The following is a 14,755-nucleotide window of genomic DNA, read 5'->3' as shown; positions in this document are numbered from 1 at the left end:
TGACGTTTCGGGCCTAGACCCTTCATCAGAAAAGGGTCTAGGCCCGAAACGTCAGCCTCTCTGCTCCTATGATGCTGCTTGGCCTGCTGTGTTCATCCAGCCCTGCACTTTGTTGTCAGAGATACTGCAGGATTTTGATTTTGCGCTGCAGCAGATAAACAGGAAATACATGTTTGACTGCATTGACAACATGGTGGACTTGTTCAAAGACAGCACATTTAGCAGAGCAGGCTATGGAATTTTTCCAGATCTAATTTACTGTACAAATTCAGAACAATATATGGAGTGAGCAAATTGAAACAGACATTTTTTTCGCGTATGTGATGTGTCACTGGATGTTCAATGAGTTTTTCTTTGTCATTTGAAAGCAAATCAGTTTTAATTGGAGCTTGCTTGCTATCTTGAAGTTCTGCTTAACACAAATTTATAAGTGATTTAACTTATCATGTTTCTACTGTAGCTAAATAGGGGTTAGTTTCATACCTCAAGAAGGTAATGTTTGGAGAGGGAAAATGAATGTGAATGGAAAACAATTCAGAGGACTGGTCAGAGATGTCTTTACCATGTGATTGATACAATGGGAGTAGTGAGGCTATGTGACACGGAAGACTGGACACTGTCCTTGAGGAAATGGAGGAGGATAAGAGAATAGTGAACTCACAGGAGAGAAGCATGATGATACAAGACGTAGCTGAAACTCCTGATAAAAATTTGCTCAGTGCAGACACTGAGCAAGGCAAGGCATGAAGATAGCTCAGTTTGAAAATTGGCACTTGAGTGGGCATGACAGAAAGAATATTTTACATAAGAGCCAAGAAGAATGGTAAAGGTAAGATGCTCATAAGGATGAGAAAGAGACAAATGACAAATCAAGGATAGCACAGTGCGGAGCTGGAGGAACACAGCAGGCCAGGCAGCATTAAAGGAACAGGAAAGTTGACGTTTCGAGTCGGGATCTTCTTTCCTGCTCCTCTGATGCTGCCTGGCCTGCTGTGTTCCTCCAGCTCCACACTGTGTTATCTCTGACTCCAGCATCTGCGGTTCTTACTATCTCTAGATGACAAATCAAAGTGTAACCTGATGATCAGACCCACACACCTTCATTGCCAACACCACCAACACAAATGCCTGGGGAAGGAAAGTGGTGGAAGGCACAGGCAGGCAGGGTTAGGTAGAAGTTGACATCACTCCTCAATCAGGCTTCCTTCAAGGCCTTGATGTTAATTTAATCACCAACTATAAGTTGAGAGGGCAGGAGCACTGCACTGTTATAAGGGGTCACCAACCTGGCAGCTTAGCATATTTGTAACCTCCTGGCATCAAATACTTGTATGCATAATTGTAAATGCCCTTACTCTATTTTAACAGAGTGAAACCAAAACTACTGCATCCGCTGCTGCTGATGTGGCCTCCTCAACATTGGTGAGACCAAGCGGAGGCTCGGAGACTGCTTTGTAGAGCACCTGCACTCTGCTCACGACAAATAACACCTTCCAGTTGCGAACCATTTCAACTGCCTCTCCCACTCCCTGGGTGACATGTCCATCCTGGGCCTCCTCCAGTGTCACAATGACACCACCCGGAAACTGGAGGAGCAGCACCTCATATTCCACCTTGGGAGCCTACAACGCAATGGTCTCAATGTGGACTTTACCAGTTTCAAAATCTCCCCAACCCCTGCCTCATCCCATGACCAACTCTTCCTCTCATCCCTGCCTCAACCTGACACAACCTGGCCATCTTCTCTCCCACCTTTCTGCTCCTCCCACCTCACTGACCAAACCCCACCACTGCCTACCTGCACTCACCTATCACCATCCCACCTACCTTCCCCAGCCCCACCCTCCTCTCTCTATTTATTTCAGAGCTCCCTTCCCCCTCCCCCATTTCTGAAGAAGGTTCCCGACCTGAAATGTCAACTTTCCAGCTCCTCTGATGCTGCCTGGCCTGCAGTGCCTCTCCAGTTCCACACTGTGTTATCTCTATCTATTCGATCAGCTGTCTGATAGCATTTGAAAGTTAATTCCTCAAAAGTTAGCCTTTAACTAATTCTTTCAACCTTGTCACAAAAGCAAGTTGCACAAAATGGAAAGGTAAAAGTACCAGAGCCAGCAAATTAGATCTAGAGAACTGCATCCTTTAGAGGAGAAGGTCAAGTGTTTGCCTGGAAACAATTTTTTAAACTTTGGATCAAAATAATGACAATAAGGAAGTGCGTGTTTAGGATAAGACCATACAGAAGGCTTCAGACCAAGATCTTCATTTGTGTTCTGCTACCTTGGTCTTCATGGCATCATCCTCTCTATCACATGCTTTCACATTTATTTATCAACTCAAAAACTTTCTCCTGGGACATTGTGAATCATTCACAGTATAAGTGAGCAAGAAGGGTATGGAGTAATTGAGAAAACACAAGTTTACCAAAAGACGCAGACCAGTAAGCTACCTGTACCCCTAATTCTAAAGCTACAAATCTATTAAGTAGGATGTTCCAGGAACACTCTGCCAATGACCATATACTCACCATAGACACTTGAGTCAATCTCTCAGCATGCATGACAATTGACAGCTGTGACTATCATTTGTAGTAACGTCAAGAGACCAAAAGGAACAAGAATAGGTCATTCAGTCCATTGAGCCTACCCCAGCGTTTAATATGATCATGGCCAATCAGTATTTCAAAATCTTTTATCCATAACCCTTTACGCCATTGATAATCAAACAATTATTAGTTTCTACTTTAAATATACTTTCTGCTTATTGAAAGAATCTTGCAGATTGTGGCATTTGCAGCTGTAACAGCCCTCCACTCCTGCAACAATCAGCAATCAATCAGTTACTATACCAAGATAGATTGAAGCCTTGGTTATAAGTGCAGGCCAGACCAGACTGCATCCTGCATACTGGATATCTGAGGCCCTGGGTGTAACCACTGTCTAAGTGCTTTCAGGATTGGAAAGCAATCATAAGACCAAGAAGCCTGGTGGCCAGTGAAGGAAGATTTATGACTTAATAAAATGGAGAGAGCAGGAGTAGACATAGGAAAAGCTGTCTTTTCTCATCCCTAGAGAACTACTCAAAGAGTGAACAGGAAGCAAAGCTGCTGAGGCACAACTTTAAAATATGTAGTCAGCAGCAGCTCCCTCCCATCACCAAACTGCAATAGTAGAAAAGCCACTTCAATCCTGTGAGACTTCCATACCACAGGAATGGCCAACCCTGAGGTTACCTCTGGGAGCAGCTCTAGAATGGGTGGAAAAAGGCTAAGGTAGACAACAGGGTGAAATAAAAACAATGTGTTGAAGGATTGGTTATTTCTGGTACCTTGGAGGCAAAATTCATGGTTTTCAGAATTCCAGTGATGTTCATCCTTATTTTATAGATATTTAAATATCCTCAAACTGCATCAGTTAATATATTGTGAGAAGGCCCTGGCCAGTAGTGAAAATTATACTGTAATCATTATGGGACAGAAAGCTATTAACATTTTCATTCGCCTAATTTTTCTGTCACAAAAATGAAACCCATTATTGTGGTACCAGAAGATATTCTGGAAAAGATGTTGAATTTTAAAGTTTTAATTTTTAAAATCTGTGGATACCGAGAATGTGTACAAAACAAAGCAAAACAAATTCTTACTTCTTCATCTTTGGTGGTGAATTGTGATCCCGTTACTTTGTTTACAGCCATTACAACGGCAACTACATCTTTTCCATTCATTATTGGAGTTGCCAGAACACTTTTTGTTTCATACTCTGTCAGGGTGTCCACAAAATCACAGAAATGTTCATCCTACAATACAGAAAATAGTCAGTTAATATAACTAAATGAAATTTTCAATGATCAATCTAAAATACCATGTATGAAAATTATAGCCAGTTGGACACTCTCAAAACATATCACCAAAACCAAGAACCTGTAGAAATAATAATTATTATATCTGATCCTAGAATCTGATCTTTTTCTGCCTTAAAGTCTTATGGGTTCAACCAAGAACACTAAGGTTTAATAGACAGGAGCAGCGTGTGTGGTATAACTTGCCCCTACACCCAACACCACTTTTCTTACTCTTAGATAACTGTAACAAAATGTATTTTTGAGAAGGAGTGTTTTGATATTTGTAAAGTCTGTGACAAGCATGTTTTCTAGCAGCTAAAGAGCATAAATGTTTATTTTTGCAATGCCTGAAATGTAATCATAACAAAAATACAATTCCTAAATTCATACAAGAAAAGATCATGTTAAAAATGTACCCTGTACTTATTTTACTAACAGAGTAACAAGAAACTCCATCCATTTCACTAGTTTTGAAGACTGAGGTTGAAAATGTTGTAGACTTGAAGGATTCCCTCTTGGTTCCTTGAATACAAATGGAGGTTGGAATTTTCCGATCTTTCAAATGAAATTGTGCCTGAGATATTGAATGAATTAGCTCATTTTGACTGTCAATTAGAGACAGTGTTATTTTGTTACTGCTGGTCAATCTCTGCCTCTGTGGCGTTGGTCCCAGCCTGCTCTGTAGCACTTCCCTATGGCTCTCTCTCCAATCGGTATCAGTTGTATAAAGACAGTTTTCAAGCATTCTATTGTCCACACAATGGATTGGAGCTGATGAACTTGATGCAATAATTTGGAGAAAAATATCTCATTTCAATTATGATCATTAGGTGCCAGGTTGGATGGTGCCAGTTGGGAAAAAGTCCAGATGTTGGGGAAGGGTTTTGGGACAGTGGATCCAGAAAAGAGTGAAGTGGGGAAGGGGTGACTAGTCCAGAGCAGGGGAAGAAGGTTTTTTTTAATTCATCAGTGGGATGTGGGCATCGCTGGCCGGGCCAGCATTTATTTCTCATCCCTAGTTGCCCTTGAGAAGGTGGTGGTGAGCTGACTTCTTGAACTGCTGCAATCCAGCTGCTGTAGGTTGACCCACAATGCCATTAAGAATGAAATTCCAGGATTTTGCTGGGTCTGAAGTGGGGGAAAGAGGAGTAGAGGAAAAAAAGGAACTAATCCAGAACAAGGTGGACTAGTGAAAGGGGAAGGAGGGGAATGGGAGAGGGTGGTCAGTCATCAGAGAGGCTAAGTGTTGGGGTGGCATTTGGGGATCAGCGGTTAGGAAAACAGGTGTTGGGTCTGGAGTAGGGCTGAAACATCATATCATATTCTGTCACATCAGGAGGTGGGGGTGTCGCTGGCCTGGGGAGGTGTAGTTGGGGCTGAGGGATGTAAATATGGAGTCAATTGAATAGTCACTCAGGAGTTAGACTATGTATTTAATAAATTAACTTTTTCTAGTAACTATTTACTCAATTTCATCAGAAATCTCCAAATTTGCCAATTTAAATAGATACATTCAGAGGGATCCAAGTGTCAATTTACCAAGCAACTGCTTTGGAGCCTGTTCTGATGGGGATTCCACAGGGTCTATATGTGAAACACCCATCCAAACCAGAATAATGACTGCATGGGCCAATTTCTCAGATCTTACACCTATCAGTGGAAACCACAAAATGAGACATGGTTTTCCAGAATCCACTTTGTGAGGGTACAGTGTTCATTTTTCATATTGCTTTATTGTTAAAAGAAAAGGTTTCACCTCCGCATTAACTTCTCAAGTATCATGCAATCACCACAAATATCTGTCATGGCCAAGGGAATGTCATCAGCTCCAGTTTATCCTCCAAGTAATACAACATTTTGGCTCCAGAATACTTTGCCATTATTGTATTGATATTGGTCAGAATCTTGGAATTCTGCATCTAATACTATTGTTGGAATACCATCATCAAAAACATAGCAAAATATACTGGGAAGATAGCCTAGGCTCCAACTTTTTCTTATTTTTAGAGGACAAGTGTAAGGCATTGTGTTCCAAATGCAATTTGATTGATCAAACTGCCAGGTATGAAGCAAAACAGACTTTATTCTTATACTACAGTTCAAACACTAACAAAAGAAAGAAGAACTGGAATAACTTAACTCTATTGGATTAGATTATTCAACAACCAAACAGCAACTGTTCCAATATAGTAACATCCGATAAACACACCCTTGGCAAACACAAATTCAGTAAAATATTTTGTCTCACATGCAATTCTAGCAGCAAGAAGAGAACCCAAGCTTTTAACTGTAACAGGGAGTGGAATAACAGCTTCCACATCCAGCTTCAAGACCCCAGCAACTACTGAAAGTTAAACTAAAATCCTGGTTCTGTCGAGCTTGACACCACCTCTTTATGCCAATTCTATAGGGTGGCATGGTGGCTCAGTGGTTAGCACTGCTACCTCATAGTGCCAGGGACCTGGGTTCAATTCCACCCTCAGGCAACTGTCTACATGGAGTTTGCACATTCTCCATGGGTTTCCTCTGGGTACTCCAGTTTCCATCCACAAATGTGCAGGTTAGGTAAATTGGCTATGCTAAATTGCCTGCAGTATTCAGGGATGGGTCTGGGTGGGATGCTGTGAGGTTCAGTGTGGACTTGTTGGGCCAAAGGGCCTGTTTCCACAATGTAGGGATTCTATTGTTTCAACTTTAAAAAAGAAGACCCAAGGCCTCATAAGCTGTTTACTTTATTGGATTGAAACAGACAGCTTGGTACCTCTGCCCCACCCTCTCTTCATTAAAAAAGGACAAAATACACCTCTTAAAGCCATAGTATTGTCAGAAATGTTTTTACACACCTCTTTTGTAGATGGCACTTGAACCTAGGCCTCCTAGCTCAGAGAGTGGGATATGACCCCTGAATTGCAAGCTCCCTCAGGAAGGCAGTTAATCAGAGTGGCATGGGTGAGGTCTTATTTGGCCTACTTAAGGCTTGAATTGGTGATAAAAACCAAAAGAACTGCGGATGCTGTAAATCAGGAACAAAAACAAAGTTGCTGGAAAAGCTCAGCAGGTGTGGCAGCATCTGTGGAGGAGAAAACAGAGTTAACGTTTCTGAGGAAGGGTCACCGGACCCGAAACGTTAACTCTGTTTTCTCCTCCACAGATGCTGCCAGATCTGCTGAGCTTTTCCAGCAACTTTGTTTTTGTTTGTGTTGAATTGGTGATAGGTTGGGAAGGTCACATGTGGTCTTCTTATATGGATACATTATATTTGTGTGAAAATTTTCTGTCCACTAGATCCTTTTAAAAAATTGGAGGATTCTCTGCATGTTAAAAAAAAATGTTAACTTGTCAAGAGGTGATTCATGAAAATATTGTCAACAGTCATTTTAAGCTTGTGGCATTTCTTTTCACTTGTATGAAATCTGGGCTGTCCTACGTCTTGAATCACTTGTGCACTTTTAAAGAAAATTTGGCACTGAATCCCAATTTGGGCAACATTCCACAGCTGGCAGATTGTGAATGGCAGCCATTGGTTCATAATTAGCCCCATTCATTCCAAATCATGCCATTTCATGACTCCATTAACACCCCCAACCCTGAGCCCTTCATATCATTGTGATGATATGTGCCCTTCTATCTACTGCCATTGGCCCTTATAGCCCCTGTGCAAAGAAATCCAATTTATTGTTTGACTCCACCACCTTTCGCCCTTACACCAACTTATTTAAAATTCGCGATGGGCAGTCATCAGGAGCCATGGTCAGATTAAATGAAATAAGATTCTAACACTGACATTTTTCATTTTACAAATAGGCAGCAGTTCTTAGGCAGCCCTCATGATTGAGGATCACTTTCTTCCATTCCAGTGATGCTGGACCTGAGATGACTAAATAATCTAATATTAGATCTACAAACCCTGCCATAGGTGGGTCATGTGATATTTCTGAAATGGATTAATGGGATTCTTGAATGTTCATACGGTCCTTCCATTGTTTCTTCTTGACTTCCATCTGGGCTTATCGGAGACACTTGAAACATTTGACTCTTTTTGCCAATACTTCACTTCCAATTTTGGTGGTCTTGGTCTATAGGTTCCCTAGAGTCATGTGGATAATGATGTCAAGTGTAGGTTATTAACTGTCTACATAATTACAAAATGTTGTTTCTTGATTACAACTTCAGGTTATGTCACACAAAATATTAAGCAATCATAAATCATTTGGCTGTTTTTCCATTGGATGTTGCCATCAACACCAATGGAGTGACAATGTTTAACAATGAGTGAGACATTTATCATTATCAATGGTACTTAGAATGCTATATAATATTATTGGATCTCACGCAGCACCACATATTCTATTCTTCAGGGATTTACTTCTCATTTTTCAACATAAAAATGTTAGAGCCTCAGTTTTGATCTGTAATTTGGGCCTTTTTCATCATGGTCTCATGTATTCCTATGTCCCCATCACAATCGCATTTCTACCCCAATTAATACAGTCAGTACTAGCTCAAACATACCTGTGCCTTGCAAAACACAATTAGTGTGATCCTAAACCACATCTGTGCCTAGAAATGTAGCAAACACATCACCCTTCAATCCAATACTGAAATTGTCTTTGCCTGTTGCTTACATAGACAACTACGTTGGAAAACAATGATGTAACTATCCTATATGCACAAAACAGAAACTAAAATTCTAACTACAAGGAAATAGTTGTAACTATCTCAAACTATATCAGGAAATTTGAGTGAACGTATTAGAATAAGAAAAAGCATAATAGTGAATATCACCCACAGTACCAGAAAAAATAGCATACTTAATAGTAGTCATAAATAAATATATTAATATTCCTAACATACGAATATGATGACTATCTCTGAATATCTCAGAAAATATAATACTAAAGGCTAGAAATAGGGAGGAAGCAAGTCAAAGGGAAAAATGAACCTGTCTAGAAACATATAGCCACAAAAATATTAGTCCAAATGACCTTTTTAACAACATGGTGTATCATTCTACTATTTGATAATGAGTTATTGATCTCTCAATCAAAAAAGCTTGATAGTAATACTGAATAAGAAAATACACACTATATCTGAGATGTATGTACAGCATTTGATTTAACTATAAAAGTACAATAGCTTTTGATTATCTTTTTGCTTTTGCAAGCTTATTTTGAAATGAATACATTGAAAACTATTCTTTTGATTGAGATAGTTTAGCACATAATCATGTGGTTTAGTTTCCTGATTATAAAATGCAAAACGCTATGAAAAAAGTACGATTTATAACTGTAACTGTGCTGACAAAGAGGTTCCATTAAATCAGCTTGTAGGGTACGACCTACAAAGGTAATCCATGTATCTGCAAGTATGACAGGATTAGTTTGTATGATTAAGTCTTTATGAGACAACAGTCTAAATGATATAATCTTGTGTATTATACAAATTTGAAATGTCAATAACTTGCCTTATCATTTTACAATTGCTAACTAGCCTTATGTATTTCCAGCAGATTTTTTTTCCACAGCTAATTATGATGCCCTAATTAAATGATTTTATCTTTTGAGACTGCCAACAACTGTAAGGCCTCTCTAAACATAGAAACATAGAAGATAGGAGCAGGAAGAGGCCATTTGGCCCTTTGAGCTTGCTCTGCTATTCATCAAGATCATGGCTGATCGCCCAACTCAATAGCCTAATCCTGCTTTCTCCCCATAACCTTTGAAACCATTCACCCCACGTGCTATATCTAGCCGCCTCTTGAATACATTCAATGTTTTGGCATCAACTGCTTCCTGTGGTAATGAATTCCACAGGCTCACCACTTTCTGGGTGAAGAATGTCTCCTCATCTCCATCCTAAATGGTCTACCCTGAATCCTCATACTGTGACCCCTGTTTCTGGACACATCCACCATCGGGAACATTCTCTCTACATCTACCCTATCTAGTCCTCTTAGAATTTTATAAGTCTCTATAAGAACCCCCTCATTCATCTGAACTCCAGTGAAAACAATCCTAACCTAGTCAATGTCTCCTCATACATCAGACCCACCATCCCTGGAATCAGCCTGGTAAACCTTTCCTGCACTCCTTCGAGAGCAAGAGCATGCTTCCTCAGAAAATGAGACCAAAACTGCACGCAATATTCTAGGTGTGGCCTCACCAAGGCCCTGTATAACTGCAACAACACATCCCTGCTCCTGTACTTGAAATCTCTCGCAATGAAGGACAACGTACCATTTGCCTTCTTTACCGCCTGCTGCACCTGCATGCTTACCTTCAGCGACTGGTGCACAAGGAAACCTAGGTCCCACTACACACTCCCCTCTCCCAATTTATGGCCATTTAGGTAGTAATCTGCCTCCTTGTTTTTGCTTCCAAAGTGAATAACTTCACATTTATAACATCACTGCCTCTATTTTGTTACAAATATTTGACCAATACTGATTGTGGAAATTTCTCTCAATAAGAATCATGTGTTAACATTTTGTTAAAATATACCTCCAGTTAGTAAAACACATTTTAAATTTCATTTAGATAAGCACATATTTGACATTATTAAGAGATTTCTGTAGTATTTATTATAAATAGTATTGTATCTAGAATCTGTAACTGAATTACAAAATATAACATCATAAAGGGGGAATGAACCAGTCATACAGCCAAAACCTTAAAGCTTGAATGCAAGATTGCACTCTAGCATTTCCTAAAATGCTTCAAATAACAACTTCTTTCACATTTTAGTAACTTCCCATAATCTCCCTTCAAATTACATTGCCAAACTCAGGGCTTTTTTTTTAAATGTATTACAATCAGTTATACATAGTTTGTAGCTAGGATTAAAATAATCAGCTCAACAGCTACGTAATGTCTACAGTAATTGCATTAATGTCTACGTTAAGGGCAAAAAATGTTTTCCAAGATAATAAAAACTGAGGAACTGAAAGGAAATCAGAACCAAGAACAAAAATTGCTGGAAAAGTTCAACAGGTCTGGCAACATCTGTGGACAGAAATCAGAGTTAACGATTTGGGTCCAGTGACCCGAAAATGAACCATCTGTGTTTTGAGGAAGGGTCACTGGACCCAAAACATTAACTTTGATTTCTCTCCACAGATACTGCCAGACCTGCTGAGCTTCCAGCAATTTTGCTTTTACTTTCCAAGATAATGTTAACTTTCTTCTTTCAATTGAATGAAGTTATGCAAGGGTAGTATTTTTACGAATGCTTTGTTACTTGCATGCATGATGATGCATGAGATTATATATTTTTTTACATATGGAGTTAAATCTAAAATATAGATATATAAAGAAGCCAAAATATTAGTGTAGCAGTAAAGTTCCCAATAAAACCTCTGTAGGCCATAATGGTTACCACTATAGTTTATTGTTACATACAGTATTTGCATGGAATTTAGTTTTGTACTTGTTTTGTTTCATTAATAACGAAATAGAAATTTGTCCTTTGCAGATGCGATAAGTTAAAAATCATTACATATATTTTCTGTCTACTTACATAACTTTTAACTACAGAATTCAAGTGTGGAAACTTGCATTCCACAAAGTTGCAAAGAGAATTAATTTAGTAAATAATGGGGCTTTTGCTGCAGTGTATTTAAGTATAACATTCTGCATCCTCTCTAAGCATTCAAGTTTGTGTTCATGTAATCTAATCTGCTAATTTTTTTTTACGCTTTAATGTACCCTTTTTCAGATTTCCATTTCAACTGCAAAGGCCTTTCATAAACACTGCAAAAATTGCATAGCTCTGTACACTTTTTATGCTGAAAAATTTGCTGATGTTTCAATAGGATTTTCACATACATTACAAACAGTACTTTATCTACTCCCAGCAGAAAACCTGTTACAAGTAATAATTTTCAAAGACTTATCAAATGAAAACTTATTTGGAGAATTATTTTATTGCGTACCGTCTGTTGATTTCTGATAACAAAATTACATTGTAACAGTTACAGTTATTTTTCAAACTTTCCTCTTGAAGTTAAATTGCTTAAAACAGAAATAAACACATTTATGTTTGTTCTAAAAAATTAACTTACATTTTTGTTAGTTTATTTTTTTCTGGATTGTTCATAGATATTTTTGTACATCTTTTTCTAGTCTATTTTGCGCTGTTTTTACACTCCGTCTCCCTCATTTTTTCATTCTTTACCTTCACACTTTCTGCATCATCATTTGTGTGCCTCTGCCTACCCTTTCTCTCTGTCTGCTTCTCATTTCCTCTTTGTCTCTTTTGTCCTATCTTCTTTTGATATCTCCTGCTACTTCTGTACACCTTCCATTGAAGATTCCTTTTTGCTTTATTTGCTTTGTATTTTGGCTTTCTCTCATTATGTGACATACATTGGCTTTCACAAGAATAATCATCACTGAAAAATAAGTGCAGTAAATTCCCTTGGCTTTTGCCTGGAAATAGTGTCTCCATCAACATTTTAAATTGCAGTGCAGAGTGTATAGATACCTACATGTTTTCTGTTATATTAAATACTTTTCATTAGATTAGAGCATTATTCAAATGTTTAACAAGTATTTGTAGTACCTTATTTTTATCTTGGATATTCACTGTTTTCTTAGTGTGAGCCACATATCCAATGATTCCAGTGTCAAGAGGAAAAACTATTTCACAATCTGGTGAAACAAAACAATCTTCAAAAACAGAATTTTTTTGAACATTAAATAGCCTAGTGGCAAGTTCAGGAGTTCCATTCCTGGATCTGTACATGAACAAACTCATACAATCTGCATGAATGAGAAATGTAATTCTTCTGAGTATATTAAACACTGTCTTTTCCATATTAATATCCTGCATGTCTCGAATCAGCTCAAAAATAATTTCACTTTCCTCAACACAGTTTACCTCCTGGAAAGTACTGTAGTCCACATTTGATTCTTGAGATCCCAGCATGTTAGCAATATGTACAGATCGTAGTCTTGTGTCATAGTATTCCTTGGCAAAATTAGGGTTACTGTCCAAAAATTTCTCCACTTCTTCTTTGGTCGAATTCATTTTGGGATACGTTGTTTCCTGACTTTACCCACTGCAATAGAAAAATTAATTTCCTGCAATAAACTAATAATATATGATCATTCATTCCATTTCAGGGCTTCAGGAGTAACAATATTTCATGGTAACAGTAGCCTTACTAACCACCTACACAGATCCACAGCTAGGTGCAGCACTCAATCGCTTTCAATTACATTTTCTCAGTAATGCTGAAGGTGAAAGTAGGATTACACCTTAACATCACCTGACATTGATTAAGCCTCGAACAGATCAAACCGAGATATATTTTAGTGTTAAGTGATGATCATTCATGTAGATCACAATTGAGTGCTAGCCCCCAATGTCTATTTAACTGTACTAAATAACTGAAAACAACTGAATGTACACTTATTGTATCAGGCACAGCTATTATATCATTCACTTAATATGTCAAAAGCTCCTGTAGCATAAGAAACTTATAAAAATCTTTGTTAAAATTGGAACCAGTTTGGAAATCTCCATTCCTACATGCTGCATTATCCATGTATGGTTACATTTTCAAATTCTGCTTGCACTTTCTTTAAATTAAAATTAAATCATTACTTTCTAAACAAAGAATAGAAGGTACTTGAACTGGGTTTGCATTGAAAATCCTCCTGTCATCTCTTGTTGATTTAACTGCTTATAATGGGATAAGACTTCTTTATCTGAGGATTAAGTTAGTAGATATAGGCCTTGTGGGTACAAGGTTATCCTTATGATGCAGTAGTGAAAATATCTAAGCATTTGCATACGTGTATAATTATGAATTTATAAAAGCTTCAGCTTTGGAAATGATTGAGAGGAAAATTTGGGTAGAATTTGACTGTGAGGGGCTGAGGGGTACATGGAACGTGCATAAAATTGGACGCTATAGTTGTTTGATGCTTGCATCCCCCAAATCCTGCCTTTCATTGTGAATATTTTACACATTGTGAAGCAGGTTTTGGGCAGGTTCTTTGCTTATCAGCCATCTGAGGCCCTTAAGTGGCCAATTGATTATACCTTGAGGCCTCAGGCTGCCATGTTTACAATTTGGTATGTGGCAGTTGAAGTTGATGCCAAATGTACAGGCCAAGTTGTGGCTTTGCTGTGGGTAAGGCGATCTCCTGCACACAGTGCCATCGGAGGCCCTGACTCTTTCTTCATGTCCCATTTCAAATCAATTCAAGAGCCAATGTAATTGCCTGATGAGCCTGCCATGTTCAGGCAGGTTTAATTACACAAGTTTGAGAGGAACAAACTCACACATAAAATGTAGCCCTTAGTTGAATTTTATTGATACAGTTGAAAATCTGTTTATCTCAAAAATAAGAATTGTTTGTAAAGTGTACTAATCTGATAGCAAATCATTAAAAATGTCATCTAAAGATGACTGTATCATTTAAATGTTTTTGTGGTTGTATGGTAGCAGTTACTATGTAAGTGATTTTTAATATACATAAACATTTTAAAACTTGCCAAATAGTGTAAAATTTACCAATATTTTGAAACGCTTCTGGAACTAATTCAATTGGTAAACTCTCAACATTCCTGCTGGAGGCATAGTCAGTTTTGAGTTTTATGTCTCGTCCTCCTCTTTGTTGGTACATTCATCACTCCCGAGTAGAAAGGTGGGTTTTAGAATAGAATTGCTACAGTGCGGATTGAGACCTTTCAGCCCACAGAGTCTGCACTGATCCTCCAAAGAACATCCCACCCAGACCCATTTTTTTTCCTGTAATGCCACATTAGCCATGACTAATCCACCTAGTCTACACATCCCTCGACACTAATGGCATTTTAGCATGACCAATCCACATTACCTGTACATTTTTGGACTTTGGGAGTAAACCAGAGCACCTGTTGGAAAGCCACACAGACACAGAAAAAGCAT

At 38.4% G+C, this 14,755-nt stretch overlaps 1 protein-coding gene across 1 annotated transcript in view; it reads right to left on the bottom strand.

The window, feature by feature from the left end:
• Nucleotides 1-12,962, bottom strand: part of LOC109929936 (rod cGMP-specific 3',5'-cyclic phosphodiesterase subunit alpha-like) — a 58,925-nt gene extending 45,963 nt beyond the window's left edge. The window contains exons 1-2 of the mRNA XM_048603947.1: nucleotides 12,397-12,962; nucleotides 3,602-3,792 (exon numbers count right to left, since the gene is read on the bottom strand). Of these exons, the coding sequence (XP_048459904.1) occupies nucleotides 3,602-3,792; nucleotides 12,397-12,864 (659 nt within the window). The 5' untranslated portion in view covers nucleotides 12,865-12,962. The remainder of the gene's footprint in view (nucleotides 1-3,601; nucleotides 3,793-12,396) is intronic.
• Nucleotides 12,963-14,755: the final 1,793 nt, after the last annotated feature.

This window comes from Rhincodon typus, chromosome 12 (genome assembly GCF_021869965.1).
Source record: "Rhincodon typus isolate 14 chromosome 12, sRhiTyp1.1, whole genome shotgun sequence".
Classification (NCBI taxonomy): Eukaryota; Metazoa; Chordata; class Chondrichthyes; order Orectolobiformes; family Rhincodontidae; genus Rhincodon; species Rhincodon typus.
The sequence above is the reverse complement of the archived record's forward strand: the minus strand, read 5'-3'. Positions and strand labels throughout refer to the sequence as shown.